Genomic DNA, 19,419 nt, shown 5'->3' with positions numbered 1-19,419 from the left:
GAAAATTATTTTCCTTTGTATAACAAATTTTGTTTTTAATTTGATTATCAGATCTTGAAGAAAATAATAGGTTGGTAGTATTCATGGTGTCACGTCCTTCCCATCCACTCAATACATTTGTGCACCCCAAAGATGCTTTGTGGACGGCAATGCAGGATCGAAGCTGTAAGCAAATCCATCACAGCACAGCAACAACATTTACTAGAAACTCAATGGGCCCCATGTCAGATATCCAACTGGTGGCTGAGAATCCCCCATCAGCCAGCCACCATCGAATCTCAGCCCCACCTCCTGCGTTTTCAAAACTTGTGGCCGAGCTCCAATCTTTCAAGCTTTCTCAAAGTTCCACAGAGAGAGAGGGGAGAGAGAGAGAGAGAGAGAGAGAGAGAGAGAGTTTCTGTTTTGAGCTAACAAAGTTGACAAGTCCAACGTATTTATTTTATCATATTATCTGTTGCCATTGCTTGTCAAATTTCACACAGTGTTATATATATTATATACATTTGTGTATTTATATATTCGTTTGTTTACGGTTTATACTATTATTGTTTTGGCTTCCGGAATCTCCCCAACAAAAACCAAACACAACCCACTTTTTTCTCTGTCTAAAATTCGAATCCTTTTCCTGTTCTTTGTCCTCCCCATCGTTATTGACTTCACCAAACACACCCAAATCGATCTTGCTGAATTGGGTTCGCTTAAAGTTTCATACTTTTTATGCTTTCTGGATTTTGGATTGGACTGGATTGGATTGTGAGCTTTTGTGCTGTGTTATCTTTGCCGACTGGATTGAAGAAATATGAGAGTGGTGGAAGGGATTAGTAATTATGAGAACACTTTGTGATTCCTGTGAAGGCGCAGCCGCAATCGTGTTTTGCGCTGCCGACGAGGCTGCTCTTTGCCGCGCCTGCGACGAGAAGGTATGATTTTTTTTACCGTCTGACTGTTAATATTTTTCAAAGTTTTTACAGTGCCCAGTTAGCAGTTTCATAAGTTACAGCAGGAAATCTAGGTAAAAAAGTACTAAGCAATGATGTTTTTTGTTTGCTGGGTGCAAATTGGAACCGCATATTATCCGGTTGCATTGTTAGTTGCTCCATGTTTAACTAATGTGAGGTAAGTAGATGTGGGTTAAGTCAGTTGGCCGAGGCAGTCTGCCCGCCTCATGCCCTCAGGATCAAATCATGCTTAAGTGCAAATTTTTTCCGTAAATTAGAATAGTTTAGAATATATGTCCATTAGTGGAAGGGTAAAAATGTTCCTAGAGTAAAAAACTAGAGGAAGAATTGGAGCTAGAAATATATTAGTGACTGAGTGAGAATGCTTGTCGAAAATCGTTGGATATTGCTTATGGTAAATGCTGGCATTGCTATTTGGTCACAAATTTTGCTAATTGGTCACAAATTTTGGAATTTACTTTTCTTTTTCATGTTTGTGCAATCTCTGTTCGGCTTGTATTCGAGATGCTTTAAACCGTTGATCGGATGGCAGGTTCATATGTGCAATAAGCTTGCTAGCCGGCATGTTCGCGTTGGTCTTGCTACTCCAAGTGAAGTTCCCCGCTGTGACATTTGTGAAAATGCACCTGGTATGCAGGCCTATGTTTCGATTCTATCTATTCCCTGCTGATAAATGTCTTAATGTTGTTTGAAAGAAAGAAAAGAAAAATAACGACGCTCATTCTATCTTCTTGGAAACTACGTGTAGCTTTCTTTTATTGCGAGATAGATGGAAGTTCCCTCTGTTTGCAATGTGATATGATTGTTCATGTTGGAGGCAAAAGAATGCATGGAAGATATCTTGTACTGAGACAAAGAGTTGAGGTGGGTTTGTTGATCCTACGTACTAAGAATCGGATTATTTTATTTTTGCGTAAATGTTGGGGATGACCCAAATGTTTTACACTATTTGGTTGTTCCGTAGTTTCCAGGAGATAAACCTGGTAATAGTGATGACCCAGCTTCCCAACCCATTGATCCAGCTGAGATCAGAAGAGTACAACAACACCATCCACCTAGAATGACAATAGGAGAGAACCCGCAAAATCACCGGGTGTCTCCTATTCGTGCTTCAGATGCCAATGCCGATGGGCATGTAAAGATGGATAATAATTTGATTGATTTGAACATGAAGCCTCATCGGATGCATGGACAAGCTTCAAACAAAGAGGTACGAGTGCTTTCATTTTTTAGTACGATCGGCTTGATCCTAGCTCTGTTTTTGTTTTAGCATGTATCTCAACGCTGCAAACGGAACATTCTCACTGTCATATAGAACGGTTCCCATCTGTCTTTCACAATAGTTGCTTATTAGGAATAAATTGCAAAAGTTTGTAATGTATGTGCAGCTAAACTAAGAACACAAGCGGGTTTCCTTCATAAGCTAAAAATTTGAAGCCGGAAAGGCAGCTAAATTTGGAACTCGTAAGTTGAGAATTGCCATCGTTACTTGTGTCTAAGAAAAGAGTCTGCATTTTCTATACATCTATTTGTTTTTAGCATTTCACAAATATAAAATAGACACATCTTGTACTCAAGTCCGTCTTTCGGACATCATGAAAGCAAACTGACGTTGTTAGAGAAACGATACTTCTGTGTTTTTGTGTCGATTATCAGATTCTACATGCTCACACTTCAAGTTAGCATTGTTCTACGACCTTGTGCATAACTCCACAGAACACATTCTCTCTGTTGATGCTCGAATCGCTTTAACTAGATCAGTGCATAACCTGTTGGCTTTTCGTATTAATCAGGACTAGTATCGGCATATCTGGAATCATCGGCTCGAGCAGATTACGTCGCTAGCGAGTCGCAAGAAGGGTGCTTCCAGTGTACCTTTGTTGTGTTGCTGCTTCATGTACAACTGTGAAATGGGCATTTGATCTGTATGTAGTTGAGTTGTGCAGAGGAAATAATAGTAAAATGGTATCCATAACTTTGCTTCAAAAGAAAAACATATTTTTGCAAGTGCTTGTATATGCAAAAATTGAGGACCTTCTTGTTTTTGTAGTCGCACTGAAATTTGAAATTTTAATATATGCCGTCCTTTCCTCCAAAAAAAAAAAAAAAAAAATGAGAATTTTATAAGTACTTGTTCAATTCTAAGAAAACGGTTTGAATAACAAGTTCAACGTAACTTTTATTCAGTCATTTAGTACTAAAGTTTAGTGGTATTCTTCTTTAACTAAATGAGAGGTCTCACCTCTTCATTTTTAGTGTAGATAATATCGTTGTTCAAAAAGAAAAACTTTTATTCGGTTTTTTTTCTCGATAGGTTATGGTCTTCACTGGGTTACAGCCTTCTTCTTGGATCAATTTTTTTGCTTTAGAAATTAATAAGTATTCAAGTAATTTAGTTACAATTATCATTTTTTAAAACAAAATATTGGATGGATTGAAGAGTTGCAACTAAGGCCACTCTGATATTTTGGAAGTCCTGTGCGAATTTTATAGAAGAGGTTTTTTTTTTAAGATAGTTTTTCAAGGATTTTTTTTTATTTTTGGGGACAATTTTCAAGATTTTCTTTAAAACAATGGATTCATGCAAAATTCAACAATCAAAGTTTCTACTTAATCAAAATTGGCATCTCAATCTAACTAATTGAATAATCTCACTAATTTTAGATTTTTTTTTTCTTTAACAGCCAATTTAAATTAGGATTTAATAATCATCCCTGAAGGTATTACGAAAAGACACTTGTGTTTATGGGTAGAAGCAATACACCTTTTTTTTTTTTCTTTTATTGTAGAGAAAAGTGAAAAACTAATATAATAACTATAGACTCCACTTAATCAATTGTAATATTATATTGCTTGTTGGAGCAAAATTTCTTTCAAGAAGAAATATCTCCACATGTATCTTGACCGTACACTCTTCTAATCTTCATGCGCTTCATATAAGCGGGGGGTGGGGTGCTTGCAAAAGGTAATTTGACGCTCACGTCAGTTAATGTACATCGGTGCTTTCAAATGTATGGTATGAATTGCGTACCTTCGCCCATTGATGCAACACCATTTACATAGTATCTAAACACTTGGAGGGCAAGCTCCACTCGTGTCAATTTCGTTCCTCTCCACGTCGTAGAAAAGTCATAGGTTATCCAATTACGCGGATTTAGATTATATCCGGATTCAAATTGTGAAAATCTTAGGAATTTTTACATTCTAACCGTTTATTCTACATTGTGCGATCAGAAATTATTTTGAATTTTTTATTTAAAATTAAACACAAATAGTACATAATGAAAATTGACCGCATGATGTGAGGATTCCCAGCATCCCAAAAACAAAAGAAATTTTTCATTGTGAGGGAAACACGAGTGGTACATTACGTATGTTTTTATGTAAGCAGTGATAAATTTTATTTTTTAAGTTATTAACTTTTTAACATATATATCTCACTATTTATATAATGACACGTGATGTACCACCCGTGTGCCAATCACACTAAAAGTCTCTCCATAAAAAGATTCGGAGAATATCCTCACCCCAATTAGGCAACCACTATTCCCGCGCGGCATGCATTGAAAAGGTAGGTAGCGTAATTAGTCAAGCTCGCTCGAGGTTATGCAACCAACTCTACTTAAGTACTTATGCAGCCAACCCTACCCTTATCCTAGTTACGACGTCGTTCCTATAACTACAAAATATTTTAGGTTCCACATTGCCTGAAACGAGAAAATCAATCTCCATATGTAAACTGATTTTTTTTTTTATTGGAAATTATATTTATTGAAGGATGAAAATTTTAAAGACTTTCTGACATAAGGGCCTTGTGCCGGTGCATCTTTTGCATGCCTTCCACACCGCCTCTGATTGCAACCAACATATAAATTTAATGGTGTTTTTGGTTAGATATTTGTCCCGTGTTCAAAAATTGATCTATCAGTTCAATGGACATTTGTCACTTGAGAATCGGTGACAAGAGGGGACTTGGGTGGCATTCATATGTAGGGGGCCAACCTTTGGGTGACATCGATCGATATTATCTTAAACTTACATTTTATAATGATTTGTTTAGAAATTACTTTTCAATGATTGAAATTGTTTTTAAAAAAAAATATTTTTTTTATTTTCAAAGCATTTGATGTAATTTATGCAAAAAATATCAGTATGAGAACCTATTTGGTAACATTTTATAAAAATTGTTTTGTAAAATGAAAATGACAAATAGGATTGTGCAGTTTATGATTTGAGAATGCATTTGGTAATTTAATCCGATAACAATTTTTTAGAATGGAAACAATGAAAATACTACCAAATGTAAATATATGTATAGATAAATTTGTGTTTGGTAATAATTAATGGTAGTGGTGGTGGGATGGTGGTTAAGCACGGGATTAGTGTTGGTAGCAATGGTGGTTGGCGGAGTAGTAGTAGTGGTGACAATAAAGGTGTTAGCAGCAGTGAGATATAGGTGGTGACAATAGAGGGGAAGCGGGAACTGATGGAGAGAATGGTTGCGGTGGTTGTGGTGGAGGAGGCTGGAGGTTGCGATGGTGGTAGAGGATGGTTGTGTTAACAATGGTTGTGATGGATGATTGTGAAAATGGTGGTTGATATGATGGTGGTAGAAATGGTGAAGGTGGTGGTGGCCATGGTGAGGATAATGAGGGTGGAGAATATGATGATGGTGATGGGAGGCGGTGGTGACGGACTCGATAATGGTGGCGGCATCAGTGAGAGAATGAAGGTGGTGATGGCCATGGTGGCAGGGGTGATGGTGTGGAAAATATGGTGGTTGTGTTAATGGTGGTGGTTGTGTGGTGTTGTTAATGGTGGTGGCTGTGATGGTGGCGCTGGTGGTGAGGGTGATGGCGGTGGAGAATATAGAAGTGACAACGATGGGAAGTGGTGGTGTAAAAGATGGTGGCGATGATGATGATGATGGTAAGATAGTGGTGGTGGTGGTGGCAATGGTGACAACAATGGTGGCGTACATAATTTTATTTTTTTACTCTAACTTTGTTTCATAATGTACCTCTTATTTTCTATTATTTTTAAAAAATGTTCTTGAAAAGCACAGGAAATATCAATTTGATATGCTACATAACTTAGAAAAAATATTATTTTTCTGCATTCTGTTGTAAAATCAGCAGTGTGTGTGCAGTGGAATAAATGAAATAAGACACAATATTTACGAGGTTCCTTTATAATCAGTGTGACTGGAGTATGTCCTCGGGGCAACATGAGTGCTTTCATTTATAATATGAAATAATAGGAGTATAAAGATAACTCTCTCATCTCTCTTTTCTCTCTTCCTTCTGTTTCTCTTCCCTGCCGAGTCTTTCATAACTCCTCTTTCTTTCCTCTGTATGTTTTCATTTTATAACCAAAGCATTATTGTAGTAACACTATTCACTTTATAAACTTTCCTCAAATGAATAGTGAAAATACTGTGCATGAATAGTAATCCATCCATTTTTCTTCATATGAATAGTAATCTATCTGATTTTTCGATGAATAGTAACAAACTATTCATGTGGGTCATCCACATATTATATTACAACACATTTTCATTTTTTAAGTTTATTTTCACAAAACAGTTTATGAAATGTATTTTTCACTTATTTTTGCAAAACATTAACAAAGACACCTTTATTCATTCTAATTTTTGTTCTTCATTTCCACTCCAGATAAATGAATCAGTCAACAGCCCACTACAAGACCACCAAATTTTGGGCCGGTCCATCAGCCCTCCGTAACTAAAGACCGGCCCGGTCTAAATCAAAGCAAATCAAAATCTAATTAAAATTCAGGACAGAAAGGATTGCTTGCTGCAGTTGTTAACGTTTATAGAAACAGCTTTCGTTTTTTCAGTTGAGACTTTGACAGACCATCCACCGCCACCTGCGGCGCAATCAACCACCCGGTCCGATGACCCGATTTCCGATGATGACGTCGTTTTCGTTCTTCTTGTCCTTCTTCTTCACGATGATGATGTGGGCGCCGCTCTCTTATGGCTTTGTCAATCCGCGAACACTTCTTCAGCTGGAGAGCTCGTCGGGAAGCGGCGGCGGAAGGTTATTGACGAAGGAGGAGCTGTGGTTCGATCAGACTCTTGACCACTTCTCGCCGTACGACCGCCGCAAATTCCCGCAGCGCTACTACGAATTTCTCGACTACTTCAGACCTTCCGACGGACCAATTTTTCTCAAAATTTGCGGAGAATCCGCATGCGGCGGCATCGCCAACGATTACCTGAGTGTAAGTTCTGATTTTTTCCGAATTTTTAGGTGTAAAATTTGTAATTTTAGAAGAAAAATCGGAAAATTTGGAGATTTTATTGAATTCCCTTTTTGCAGGTGTTGGCTAAGAAGTTTGGGGCAGCTATCGTTGCGCCCGAGCATCGATACTACGGAAAAAGCTCTCCTTTCAATACGCATACAACGCAGAATTTGAAGTACTTGTCATCCAAGCAAGCGCTTTTCGATCTGGCGGCTTTTCGTGAGTTTTATCAGGCAAGAAATTGTTGAATTTGCTGCCTGGAATTAGATATTTTACCCAATTGAGCTTGTAATTTACTGGATTTTGTGGTGTGGTTGTGTTAGAATGGGTTAAATGTGAAGCTGAATAGAACCAAGGGTGACAATCCGTGGTTCGTGTTTGGTATTTCTTACCCGGGAGCTCTTAGTGCGTGGTTTCGGGTTAAGTTCCCGCATTTGACATGTGGAAGTCTTGCAAGTTCTGCAGTTGTTGAAGCTATTTATAACTTCACTGAATTTGACCAGCAGGTGATCACTCGGTTAATTTGGCCTTTTCGCGTCGCCCTTCTAGCACAAGAATGAGATTGTAGTTTTGGTCTCTACTTTCGGCCCTTTTTTGCATAACTACAATCCTCTCCAAATGCAGATTGGTGAGTCTGCAGGTCCAGAATGTAAAGCTGCACTTCAAGAAACTACTCATCTTGTTGAACAAAGTCTCACAACTAATGGAAAAGCAATAAGGGCGTTGTTTGGTGCAAGCCAGGTTGGAATTTTCACACTTTGCACTCACCATTTGTAAATCATGCTGTAATTTAATAGCCCGAGTCCAGTTTCTCAGTGGTGGGATTTTCCTTTTTCTTTTCTGACTTGCATATTGACCTTAAGTCTGTATGCAGCTTGATATTGATGGCGACTTCATGTATTTTCTGGCGGATGCTGCTGTTATAGCGGTAAGTGTTACTTCTTTCTGAGTTTTGTCACTCCGTTTTCAGTTTATCAAATTACTGATGATTATTTGTTTGACATTTTGCAGTTTCAATATGGAAATCCCGATAAATTATGCTCACCTCTTGTTCAAGCAAAGACTAATGGAGAGGATTTGGTGGTATGTTTCTCTTCTTTTCATTCCCCTTCGTTCTTTAATTGAAGCATGAAGCAATCTTGGTCCACAGTTGAGTTATACAATTATCCTCAGCTACTAGATTGTTTTTTGGTCAACGTGTTTACAGTAGTTGTAGTCTACCTGGCAGTGTCTAAATAAATTACCCGTTATGCACCTATCTCTATGTGTTTTAACTTGTAAGGAGCGCCACCAATTCTGTCCTTGGGCTTTTATGCTTCATGAAAATGCCTTTGTTAATTTTCTTTGGGTGTCTAATGTTTCTAATGGGAAAAATAATCTTCTTGCAGGAAGCGTATGCCAAATACATTAAAGATTATTACCTTGGAACTTTTGGCATTGACGTTGATACATATAACCAGAAACACTTGAAGAACACTGCTGTTACTGAGGGCAGTTCTGATCGATTGTGGTGGTTCCAAGTTTGTACTGAAGTTGCATATTTTCAGGTGGCTCCTGCAAATGATAGCATCAGGTCTTCAAAAGTTGACACAAAGTATGATTCTGAAAATGTCTTTTTATTATACTATTTTGTTTATTATTTCTACTTACCCTTTTCCTACAGACCTGTAGTTCAACTTTATAGCTCTTGTATGCGTCTCTGATTCGTAGTTTTTCATTGTCACAGATACCATGAAGACCTTTGCAAAAATGTTTTTGGAGACGGCATCTATCCTGACGTTCTTGCAACAAACTTATACTATGGAGGCACAAAAATTGCAGGTAAAAATATCAATCTCTCTTTCCCTATTTATATGTAAATATCTTCCCCGGTTATTATATATTACAATTTAAGTAGCATAATTTCTATCTGCTGTTTCATACTGGCTCGTAACCTTACCCCACCTATCCCCGGCGACTGCCTACCAACTGAGAGCATTTGTTTTACTACCAGTTATGGCATCATTTATCCGTTTTCCATGTTTTTTCTACAATAAACCTCATCGATGTATCAATAATTGGTTTACTGATCTGATGAAAAATGAATCTGCAGGTTCAAAAATAGTTTTTACAAATGGTTCACAGGACCCCTGGCGTCATGCATCTAAACAAACTTCATCTCCAGATAGTGAGTATTACATTGCTTCAATGAAAAGTTTCATTACTGATATCCTACGAATTGATGCGAAAATATTCGAACTGTGTTAGATCTTTCTGAATTCTCGTTTTTTGTATAAACTATCAGTGCCTTCGTACATCATCTCTTGCCATAACTGTGGCCATGGAACGGATCTGAGAGGATGCCCTCAGTCTCCTTTAACCCTTGAAGGTATGTATTGTTAGTGTAACCGTGCAACCTCAGTGACACATACTAGCTTCTGAGGAAAAGCTTCCTAATTTTAGCGGCCATTGGAAGCTTTCCATGTTTGTAAAGGGCTTTAATTGTGACAATCAAATTAGTTGGATACCTTGAATCCGAACAAGATTTTCATGGAAGGCGGTGCTTGTTGATAAGTTTTTAATGCTTGCTATCGTATTTAATTAGGATTTATCACTTTGGTTTCAGGCAATTCCCAGAACTGCAGCAACCCTGATGCAGTCAACAAAGTAAGGCAACAGATTGTTGAACACATCGACTTGTGGCTATCTGAATGTCAAGAAGCTGGTAGGAGTTACATGTAATATATTTTTCTGACATGGGAACTACTAGTATAGCCAATCTTAATCTGACTTTGTGCCTTCTCGTGATGTTTGGTTATGAATCTATGACGGATATCCCCGTATGTACACAGATCGTATTTGTTGGTATATTGTTGTTCCTCTTCTTTCCTTGTGTACATATCAGGACAATCCATTGAAAAATAACAAGCGCGTGCGCGCATTTTAGAACCGCTTTGGTAATCCGTTGTATGATCTTGTGATGATTGTTTCATGTTGTTAAGTTTCTTTTCCAACAAAAGAGCGAATGTGCGACATTTTATTTTACACATTCAATGATTCATCGTTTGCATTTTTGCCTATTTTTGGCCTCTTTGTCCTCCTTTTTATTGTCTTCGTCCATTTTTTGGCCTCTTTGCTTGTTGAATTTCAGTATCATCAGCCCCTTCCTCCTCCTTTTTATTGTTCTCGGCCTTCTCACGTTTGAGGAAATTGACGAGCCCATGAAGAGCGACATCAGCATCGTCCCTCTTCATGAGCTCCTCAGCAACCTCAGCAGGGCTGACCTCTTCGTCCTCTATCAGCCCTTCAGTTTCTCCGCACAGGCGGTGGTCGTTTTTGCCACGAATGCCAAGGTAGTTCGAGACGAAGATGTTGAACCCGGTTGGATAGTTCTAGGCTAAGATGCTGAACCCAGTTGGAGTGCAGTATTCAACCCGGACGCAACAACGCCGGGTCAAGACGGTCCTTGTGGTTGGTTGTGAAAATTATAATCCTCTCATCGCCACAGCTCGATCACAGACCGTCTATGAAGTTCAGTAGCCCTGAGAGGGTCAACTGCGAGAATCATAAAACTTATGTCAATTTACCTTCATTGTGCCAATTAACACCGAAAACAATTAGAACAGTACGACATATGTTATCACGTCATGCAAATCTAATTATAGTCAAATTAATTAGAACAACATGCGTCCTTCGTTTTTGCACCCAAATTTGAACTCTTCTCCAAATAATTTAGAATAAATTAGGATGCCACCTAAATAAAAAGAGAAAACACATGGTCCTATAAAATGATTGATTATTATAATTAACAAAAATAAGGAAACAAAAGGTCAATTACTTAAACCGATCTTAACTTTCATCTAATTTCTCCAAATGACAGAAAACAAATCTCTTGTACAATTTGCCAGAATTATCAGCACCGTAACTATAGCGGAAAAGTCGGCGCATGAGCTAAATCTCCGAGAAAATCTGCGGTTTCCAACTCCAACAAAATTGAGGTGTGTCGTTACGTTAGAACAGAAACTACTTGAGATAGGTTGACGAGACCCAGAGTAGCACATAGGTTATCAATGACGTTGTCACCTCGAAACTCCTTGGTCCTTTCAGCAGAGGTGGAACCACAGACACCATCAAGAAGGTTCCCAAGAGCCATGAGAAAGCAAATGATCCAGCACTGCACCAAAGCAAACAATTTATCCAAACCTTTTCGCCGTTGCCAAATTTAAAGTTTTAATATGGTGAGTTAAGATACGGAGTTCAAATTTGGAGTGAAGGAAGAGCATGTTGTAATTTTCGGTTCAATTATTCAAAAATAAGGAAGATAAGGAAGTATAATAAAGAATAAATTTCAATAGAGAACAAATCAGTTGATCTATATGGACAAATCAATAGAGAAATACAGTAATTATACAGAAACTATTTACGTACCTGTAGAGGAAAGCTCGTAATTTGCTCTTCAGCCTGTCATGTACAAAGTAGATGGTAGCCAACAAGGAAAGGGCAACCTGAAGGGTTGGACCTTCTTCGGTTGGAAATAGAACAGTGAGAGCTGCAAGCACTAGAAATGCAATGGACGTTTTTATAATGAAATTTGTGGACGGAGTTCGGAACCTATTTCTCACAGCCTGAACAACACGGGACTGATTGACTTCCCTGTACTTTTTCTTAAAGTCAATTTTTGGGTTCTTCCTGTCATAGAACTTCTGCATGATTATTTTGTCATGGGCTGATTCAATTGCATCTACACTTGGTTTGTGACCTGCATACTGTCGGATAAGGAAGTTCCTTGCACCTTGAATCTCATCTTCCGAAGCCTCCCTGCTTATTCCAAGTCGCTTGTAGGGGTCCCTCACATTAATCCTAGGAAATATAGCTTTACTTGCAAAGGCAGTGAAGAAGAAAACAGATCAGAGAGATAAAGATGCTGATTCATTACAATATCTAATAAAAACGAATCAGGTCAATGGTAATTTATCAAATTAACAGTTACAGGGCTGAACGAAATACGTCTTAACCTAACCAAGCTACCGATGTCAAGACTCCTACAAATGCACCTAAATGTTTTAGTTCGAATTGGTTACGAAGTTTAGACACGTCAAAGGCCGCAACCAAATACACCAGCGGAAGGGTTGTTAAGAATCCTTCATGTTAAGTTCTACATTCCAATTTTCTTCATACCGTTTTGTGCAATAAGGACCAGTGTGTTCAAGCTTGAAGGAAGTTATACACAAGCACTCATACATATACAACAACATCCAAAGTAAATGAAAATATGACTGCTCTCAGAAAAATAAGATGAAAATTACCAGCTGGTTCATTGGACATATCGTCGAAGGATGCATCCATGGCAAACTTGATCAGAAGTGTTTTCCGTGCGTTCAACCTTTGAGCAAAACCAGTCCAATAACTTCTGCTTGATTTTAGAAGAAAACAAATAAGAAAACCGAGAAGGTAACCACACTACGTGAAACTAATAACTGATACTGCCCTAGCTGTACCTTTCCACACGAAGTAGATCATTCTTTCCTGCAGGCTTCCAACTATGAGGGAAATTCGAAACTTGCCCTCGTAGTGAACCAGAACTTCGTGCTGGAATTTGGAAGCAGAATCTGGAGGGACTACCAGTCAATCCCGATACAGCAGTCATCGTCGCAGCACTCTCTGTCGAAACAAACAAACAGAATCAAACACACTGCATGAAGGGAAAAAATGGTTCATTTCTGGATAACCACTGAATCATTTAAACTGACAATTTTATGGTGATATTCCGGAACACAAACCCAACAAGGCAATGGCAGGAAAATGCAATTGAATACCAATTAGCTGCCCAAATTCCAGTTTTCTTTACTTGTGATGGTTTTACCTGGAACTGAAATTTGCAGTAAATTCGAGAGAAGCTGACTTCTGGGTTTTGACCAATTGCAAAGTTAATCAATCCCTTATGTTTTTATGAGTGATTGGAATTCACAGACTGCGATAGTTCTGAGCCGGCAAAGAAACTTACAGCAGAAAAAAGGGTGAAATCTTTTGAGAACAAATTGGTAAACCTGGTGGCGGATGGTGGAAGATAAAGGGGCTGAAGACGGCGGTGTTGACTGGGTTTTGCGGAGGACCGTGGCGGCAGCTACAGCGGATAGGAGAGAGACAGAGAGAAGAGAAGGCCAAAAACGCTAAAACCCTCCTAATCCTTCCTCGCTGCCGAAAACCAAGGAAGGTGCTAGTCCCTGCTGCCTACTGTCTTTTGGCTTGTTGTATACAAGTACCTACATTTATAAATTAGTAAATAGTATTAGAGGACATCAGATCCGTTGTAGTCTAGTTGGTCAGGATATTCGGCTCTCACCCGAAAGACCCGGGTTCAAGTCCCGGCAACGGAATGTGACCTTTTTTTTTTTTTTTTTTTTTTACCACTTTTTTCTTCTTTTTTTTTTGACCTTTTTGACCTAATGAAATGAACAGTCATTTTCCTATTGCAAAAGAAACTAAGTCTCTTCTCATCATTTCTAACTTGCTATTAGCAAAAGATCGAGACTCGTTCGCAACCACTAATGACAAAGAGATCCAAAAAATGAAGGATTAGTAATCATTTTTCGACATTTAGACTTTGAATAGATTCTGTTTATACATATGCGAGAAAGATACTCAAAGAAAAAAAAAAGACGAGTTTTTCTTTCTTTTATCACTCAGGAACCATCGTGCGAGGTGAAAGTCTCATGCACAGTTTTGAATGAGAAAAAGAAATGAGAATCCACCTTTAAAAATAGCAGTTTCAGCTTCGAACACTCAAATTTTTGTACAATCTGCGCACGGGAAAGTTGAGTTGATTCAAAACAATCGCAATTTTATCTACATTGGTTTTCTGGAGAGCATCAAGTAGCTGTAACCCTTAAAAGAGTTCGTTTGCAAAAGGATTCGCCATTCGCCACGCGAAGAAAACGAACTTCTCAATCACTACAATGTACATAGGCACTTGTAAATGAAATCCTTCATACTCTCTTTTCATTGTGTACAAACTGATATTGTCATCCCAAATGATACATGGCTGATTCAGCTACGAGAAATCTATAAACGTCGATCGAGTGTGAACATCGTCATACAATCTGGGAACGGATAATGCATCAGGGGCTTACAGAACAAACTTCCATTTGAAAAGTGGCAGAGAAGATGCAGAGTATTTACGTGTTTTTACCGTACAAATTATACTGTACAAACTTAATCTATACAACTGTACAATTATAGATCCCGGCCATGCTGACAGCCGCTTTCACCAACTTTATGAATCCAAACGGCTTTCCCCATTAAGTTCCATCATCCAACTGCGGCAAAAAAATCAAAACACTGAACCACGAGATGCATTTCTACGACGGACGAAAAAAATTTAACAAGCCTTGTTTATGGTCATCTCATAGATGGGATATAACAATGCATTTGTTTGCCAATGAGCAAAGACATGATAATACTAAATGGAGTACCTGTTTGCAACAGAATCATGATGACTGGAAAAGGGTCACGGTTGCAACGTAACCATTCTTCATCACCTGTTGATAATCAACAAAATATTTATTAGCAATCTCGTGCACAACCATAGAAAACATAAGCAACGATGAATTAGCAATCATCATCTCACCTCAAATGCAGCATTTTGATAACCATATACAAAAGTAGATCCAAACGGATTGCTTATAGAACCTTGAGTCTGGATAGCAGCTCGGCCACAGTCCCCAAGGATTTCCTACAAAAGTAATCTTTTGTTACTACCATGACCCCAATCATGATCAAGATACACCAGAAGGAATACACTGATGACAGAAGCTATCAATGAGAAAGTCGTTACTGATGGAAAACAATGAAACAAAGTACAAATATAACAGTTTAAAAAAACGACGGCCAAGAGAAAGTTTACCTTCACTTGCTCCCACTTTGTGCTAGGTGTAATCCTATGTTTGCCGTTATTTACATCCTGATAAGACCCCCCTACTGCAAAGGATGATTAATGTGTTTATCAGGTTTCTAAGTCAATAAATCCAACTCGAAACTTCAGAAGAATCAGCGGGGGACTTACAGTCAGATGCAAAGATGGCAAAATTGCACTTTATGTAAGAGTTGAAATCTGCATGACCAGGATAATTTGTATGCAAAACAAACTTCTTGATTTTGTGAGTCTGGAGGCAAACAAAAAGAAAAGTGATCTGAGAACTTCCAAGCATAAATATTACCATGCAAAACATTTTGAATGTATTTTTAACCAGAAAATAAGTTAATACCTGGCCATCAAATAAAATATCCAAACCACGAGTAAAGTAATTGTAGAAGTAATCACCACAGGGAGTTGTCCGTGGACGAGGGTCCAAGCCAGAATGAATGACCATTTGGTCTACCTACACAGCACAGAGAATCAACAATCACCAACACGAAGACAAATGCATTTAGAAAACATTCTACATAGGCATAACAGTGGGAGTTACCTGCTTCTGATGTATCCCACACGGACGACCCAATTCGGTCCAAACATCCTGTAAAAAAAAAGAAGAAAAAACATGAATTACACAGGATGAACAACGAAAGGAATGGCAGCATTAGCCAGCCAAATAGAAAGACTAACTAGAGCTTAAACAAAGCAAAATCAAAACTTGCCTGAGGTGATGCACCAAAAGGAATATTCTGGCCACCAACATTGAAGTACAATTCTTCCCCTAGCTGGATAAAATAAAAACTGAATTGAATTACATCCAAGAACAACAATCACCTGTGTCGAACTGCTCACTGGGGCAATAGTAAACCACAAATGAAGGAAGCTGCAAAGCAAAAGCATTTGATTCTTCTCCAAATCATGGTTTAAAATCTCCATGATACCCCTCATGCTCATAGAAGAAAATAAACCAGGGTTTAACTGAAATTATGCCTGGAAGATGGAGAAAAAAGTCAAACCTTAACGTGCACCTCTTCCATATACAGGCTGCCAACAGGTAATGGAGGAGCAGATGCCTTATCCATTAGGGATCCCACACCAACTTTTTTATCTGTTGAACTATCATATATAGAGACACGGCATGTAACTGGTGTGGTTCCATCTGGAAACTCCAATGGCAATTCCGCTTTCATAAACAAAAGAAAATAAAAATTCAAGTAATTAGAGCTTGCAAAATTTTTGAAGCAAGAAGCAATTGAGTAAACACTGTCAGTAAAATACCTTCTCTGTTATGGCAGCAGTCTGTATACTGACTAGGAATTGGAAAAGCAAAAGAAAGCCCCTACAGTAGCCGTGGTTGGTAGAGACACAAAACAGATTCCAGCTTGTAAGATGATTCATAAGTAGATAAAAATAAAGAAATATGAAAGTCAAGTTAAATTTACATACTGGGTAAAACAGAGTGTAGACACCTCTATCCTTGTCATAAATTCCAGGGAAAGTTGGCCCAAATAGTGCATATACAGCTACAAAAGTCGCTAATGTGGATGGTCCCCTGAAAGTAGAGACGAAATTCAATAGTATGCCTCATTGTATATAATAGAAAGCCTCAAGTAAAGTAACTCACCCAATCAAAGAAGCAGCATAGCGCATTTGAAGCCGTTTTATATCAAATATTTCAACAAGACGTAGCCTCTGCACCAAAATTTCAAATCAGCAAGCCATATCATATCAGGAGGTAGTTGTAGATATTACAACCCAACAGTAATAGCAATCCATGTACAAATTCACCTGCCATTTTAAATAAAATAGACAATACGAATCAAAAGCATAGCCGTATTAACCCGCTAAGGAGAAAAATAGCTGAAGAGGATGGCTATCTGCCAGGTGTTTCATGGACTACCCATGGCATACCGCTCTAAAATCCCACAGACATTTTCTTATTTTGTACGACAACCAATTAAGGTAACTTTTAACACACTGTATTAGCTACTACAACCATTATAATAAAAGAATCCTGTCAAGTATTTGTGGATTTTCTTTAAATAGTAACAATTTTAATTGATAAGTAAATACCACACGCCACAGTACATGGCCATTAGTTAATAGCTGCACCACCCTCGGGTCATATATTTATGAGGAATCAAAGTAAACAAAAGATCGCCACATATGTAAAACAAATTTTTGATACGCAAAGAAAAAGGCACGAGCACGAAAGAGAACAAATCAGACGTATGCAAAAACGAACCTGTGACCAAGGATCAAAACGAAGATGAAAACCATGGTCTGGAAAGCTGATAACAATATCCGACTTCAGGGGCTCCTGCATGGGAGAAGAACAGTGATAAGCAGTCATTACAACTTATCGGTATTTCAGTACATGCACTTTATGAATCACTGAGCTATTTGTTTCATCCCACGAAACATGCGCATACGCCTAATATTGGGGAAAAAAATATGAAACCCTACAAAATGTGCTTGTACAATAGATTACACAGGCCATAATGATACACAACTTGGCAAACTGATCCAACCTCGTCGTAATACTTCACGTGGACAACGTCGTAAATATTAGGCTCCTGCTCTATCTGAGCAAATGCTTCGCATATTGGCATTCCTGAAACAAACATTTCAATCCATGATTCAATTCCAAAAATAATCCGAGCTGCGGTTCTAACACCAGTGAATTTATTTCAAAAACCAACACATGCAAAATCAATTGTTCATATCCAATCTCTACACCATCAACTACTTGACTCTAAAAATACCAAGAAAAAAGAACAACTCAAATTTAACCAAGATATAACCACACAGATATCAAACAGCTGAGATAACTCACAAATATGGTAGAATTAATTTACAGAAATGAAACGCTCGCAAATAATTCAATTCAAATTTCAATTTCCACAAGCAATTCTTGCTCTTAGGTTGGATAAATGAACAAATTTCGAATTAATAATTTGATCAGCAAGGAAAATTCAGAAATTAACTGCCGATTACCAACGGTGAAGGGTCCGATTCCGAGGCCGGGTCGGAGATCGAGGACGATGGCGCCCATGGCGGTGCCTTCGCAGCGGCGTCGAGGCCTCTGCAACATAATTACTGGTTCGAGAAGATGACGTGATTTGGCGACGATGACGATGGACTCCGTTACTTTCACGAAAGTAACTGTACAGGTGTTGAATGCTTAAATAGGAATAAAAAACGCTTCGCTGTGAATTTTGCTTTGCCTCGCTGCGCACGAAATGTCCAAGCGTGTCGTTTATTTTTTTATTCTTTTTCGTTCATAATTTTTTATTTTTTATTTTTTGGGAGAAAGCTGAGCAACATTTATTACAAACAAAAAACACAAACTTTACAAACCGAAAAAAACAAACACAAACCAAAAGCCCAAAGCTAGCATATGAACAAGAAAAAAATGGGCCAAAGAAAAACAGACAAAAGCACAGCTCAAGCAATAGTTTGAGCTAAGAACAGAAAAAACAATATGAGAAATCGACTGCAGCCACAGCTGCAACATTCCATTCCAACACGATCCATGTAATTCCACTCCTCCAACCTCATGTCAGCTTGCCGATCGTAACATCTAACTCCAAGCACCACCAGGTACGCAGCCTCAATTGAAAAAATCCAACAACCAGATAAAGAAATCCAGCTATCAGAAGAAAGAAGCTTGTGAGAACCCACGGGCAACACTGCTGGTAAAGGCAGACAGAGATGAGAAAGGGGTTGTATTGAAAACACCCGAGCCTATGCAAGCACCTAAGCTCTACACACCATCTCATTAAAGTAGGACTGCAGATAGGAGTAAGGATGAACGAGGAAGAGGACGTAGGTGGGATGAGAAGAAAAGGGCAAATAAAAAAAGAGAGCAGAGGGAACACACAGTTAAAGGAAGGAAAAGAAGACGACGAAAGGAAGGGGAGAACGACTAACCAACCCCAAACGAAGCTAGGGTTGGCACCATCAGATATGTGCAAATTTGTGCTTTTTGTTAGGATAATCGGGGATTTTATATTTTTCAAAATTGCATACTATGAATTGGGGAATAGTTATTGATTTTTATTTTGTGACAATTGAAATTCAAAATTTCATACTTAGGACCTCATGTGCAATTTATCCTAGCCATTTAAGCTACGAGCTATTTACCAATTTCAATTTTTTTTTAAAGTTTTTATTTCGTTATGATAAGAAAAAAATTCAAACTTGGAACATTTCTAACATTAAAAGAGAAAATGAAGAGAATTGGAATTTTAAGTTTAAATTAGTGATTTAATCCTCAAGATATCCTATTGGGTCATGTCC

The 19,419-nt window shown here is 38.2% G+C and overlaps 4 protein-coding genes and 1 non-coding gene across 7 annotated transcripts; 3 read left to right on the top strand and 2 right to left on the bottom strand.

The window, feature by feature from the left end:
* The first annotated feature begins 330 nt into the window (after positions 1-330).
* LOC137748183 (B-box zinc finger protein 19) lies at positions 331-3,037 on the top strand. The gene is made up of 5 exons (XM_068488289.2): positions 331-920; positions 1,492-1,588; positions 1,708-1,823; positions 1,924-2,169; positions 2,753-3,037. Exons 1-5 carry the CDS (start codon positions 828-830, stop codon positions 2,756-2,758), a joined length of 558 nt encoding a protein of 185 aa, XP_068344390.2. The 5' UTR covers positions 331-827; the 3' UTR covers positions 2,759-3,037.
* A 3,695-nt stretch (positions 3,038-6,732) lies between these two features.
* Positions 6,733-10,166, top strand: LOC137747173 (putative serine protease EDA2). Its single transcript, XM_068487216.2, has 11 exons — positions 6,733-7,205; positions 7,304-7,459; positions 7,550-7,732; positions 7,851-7,967; positions 8,101-8,154; positions 8,238-8,309; positions 8,615-8,820; positions 8,953-9,047; positions 9,319-9,393; positions 9,511-9,594; positions 9,832-10,166. The coding sequence occupies exons 1-11, from the start codon at positions 6,876-6,878 to the stop codon at positions 9,945-9,947; spliced, it is 1,488 nt and encodes a 495-aa protein (XP_068343317.2). The 5' UTR covers positions 6,733-6,875; the 3' UTR covers positions 9,948-10,166.
* Positions 10,167-10,986: 820 nt separating this feature from the next.
* Positions 10,987-13,421, bottom strand: LOC137747174 (protein CHAPERONE-LIKE PROTEIN OF POR1, chloroplastic). 3 transcript variants are annotated; one of them, XM_068487217.2, is made up of 5 exons: positions 13,069-13,421; positions 12,704-12,866; positions 12,512-12,615; positions 11,634-12,078; positions 10,987-11,379 (listed from the first exon to the last, which is right to left on the bottom strand). In XM_068487217.2, the coding sequence occupies exons 2-5, from the start codon at positions 12,850-12,852 to the stop codon at positions 11,229-11,231; spliced, it is 849 nt and encodes a 282-aa protein (XP_068343318.1). In that variant the 5' UTR covers positions 12,853-12,866; positions 13,069-13,421; the 3' UTR covers positions 10,987-11,228. The 3 variants fall into 3 exon arrangements, with proteins under 3 accessions (XP_068343318.1, XP_068343319.1, XP_088543029.1); XM_068487218.2 differs by having other exon boundaries at positions 13,253-13,419; XM_088686903.1 differs by lacking the exon at positions 13,069-13,421 and adding an exon at positions 12,956-12,976.
* An 88-nt stretch (positions 13,422-13,509) lies between these two features.
* Positions 13,510-13,582, top strand: TRNAE-CUC (transfer RNA glutamic acid (anticodon CUC)). Its single transcript has one exon. It is a non-coding gene; the product is annotated as a tRNA-Glu (tRNA).
* A 593-nt stretch (positions 13,583-14,175) lies between these two features.
* On the bottom strand, positions 14,176-18,615 carry LOC137747434 (PHAF1 protein At3g51130). The gene is made up of 15 exons (XM_068487541.2): positions 18,115-18,615; positions 17,649-17,731; positions 17,363-17,437; positions 16,742-16,809; positions 16,564-16,669; positions 16,396-16,456; positions 16,134-16,300; positions 15,840-15,902; positions 15,671-15,718; positions 15,470-15,583; positions 15,268-15,367; positions 15,109-15,182; positions 14,833-14,937; positions 14,678-14,743; positions 14,176-14,521 (listed from the first exon to the last, which is right to left on the bottom strand). Exons 1-14 carry the CDS (start codon positions 18,209-18,211, stop codon positions 14,693-14,695), a joined length of 1,212 nt encoding a protein of 403 aa, XP_068343642.2. The 5' UTR covers positions 18,212-18,615; the 3' UTR covers positions 14,176-14,521; positions 14,678-14,692.
* Between the last annotated feature and the right edge of the window lie 804 nt (positions 18,616-19,419).

Source organism: Pyrus communis, chromosome 2 (genome assembly GCF_041283825.1).
Source record: "Pyrus communis isolate YQ-2024b chromosome 2, ASM4128382v1, whole genome shotgun sequence".
Taxonomy (NCBI): domain Eukaryota; kingdom Viridiplantae; phylum Streptophyta; class Magnoliopsida; order Rosales; family Rosaceae; genus Pyrus; species Pyrus communis.
Note: the sequence above shows the minus strand (reverse complement) of the source record. Positions and strands in the feature narration are given on the sequence as shown.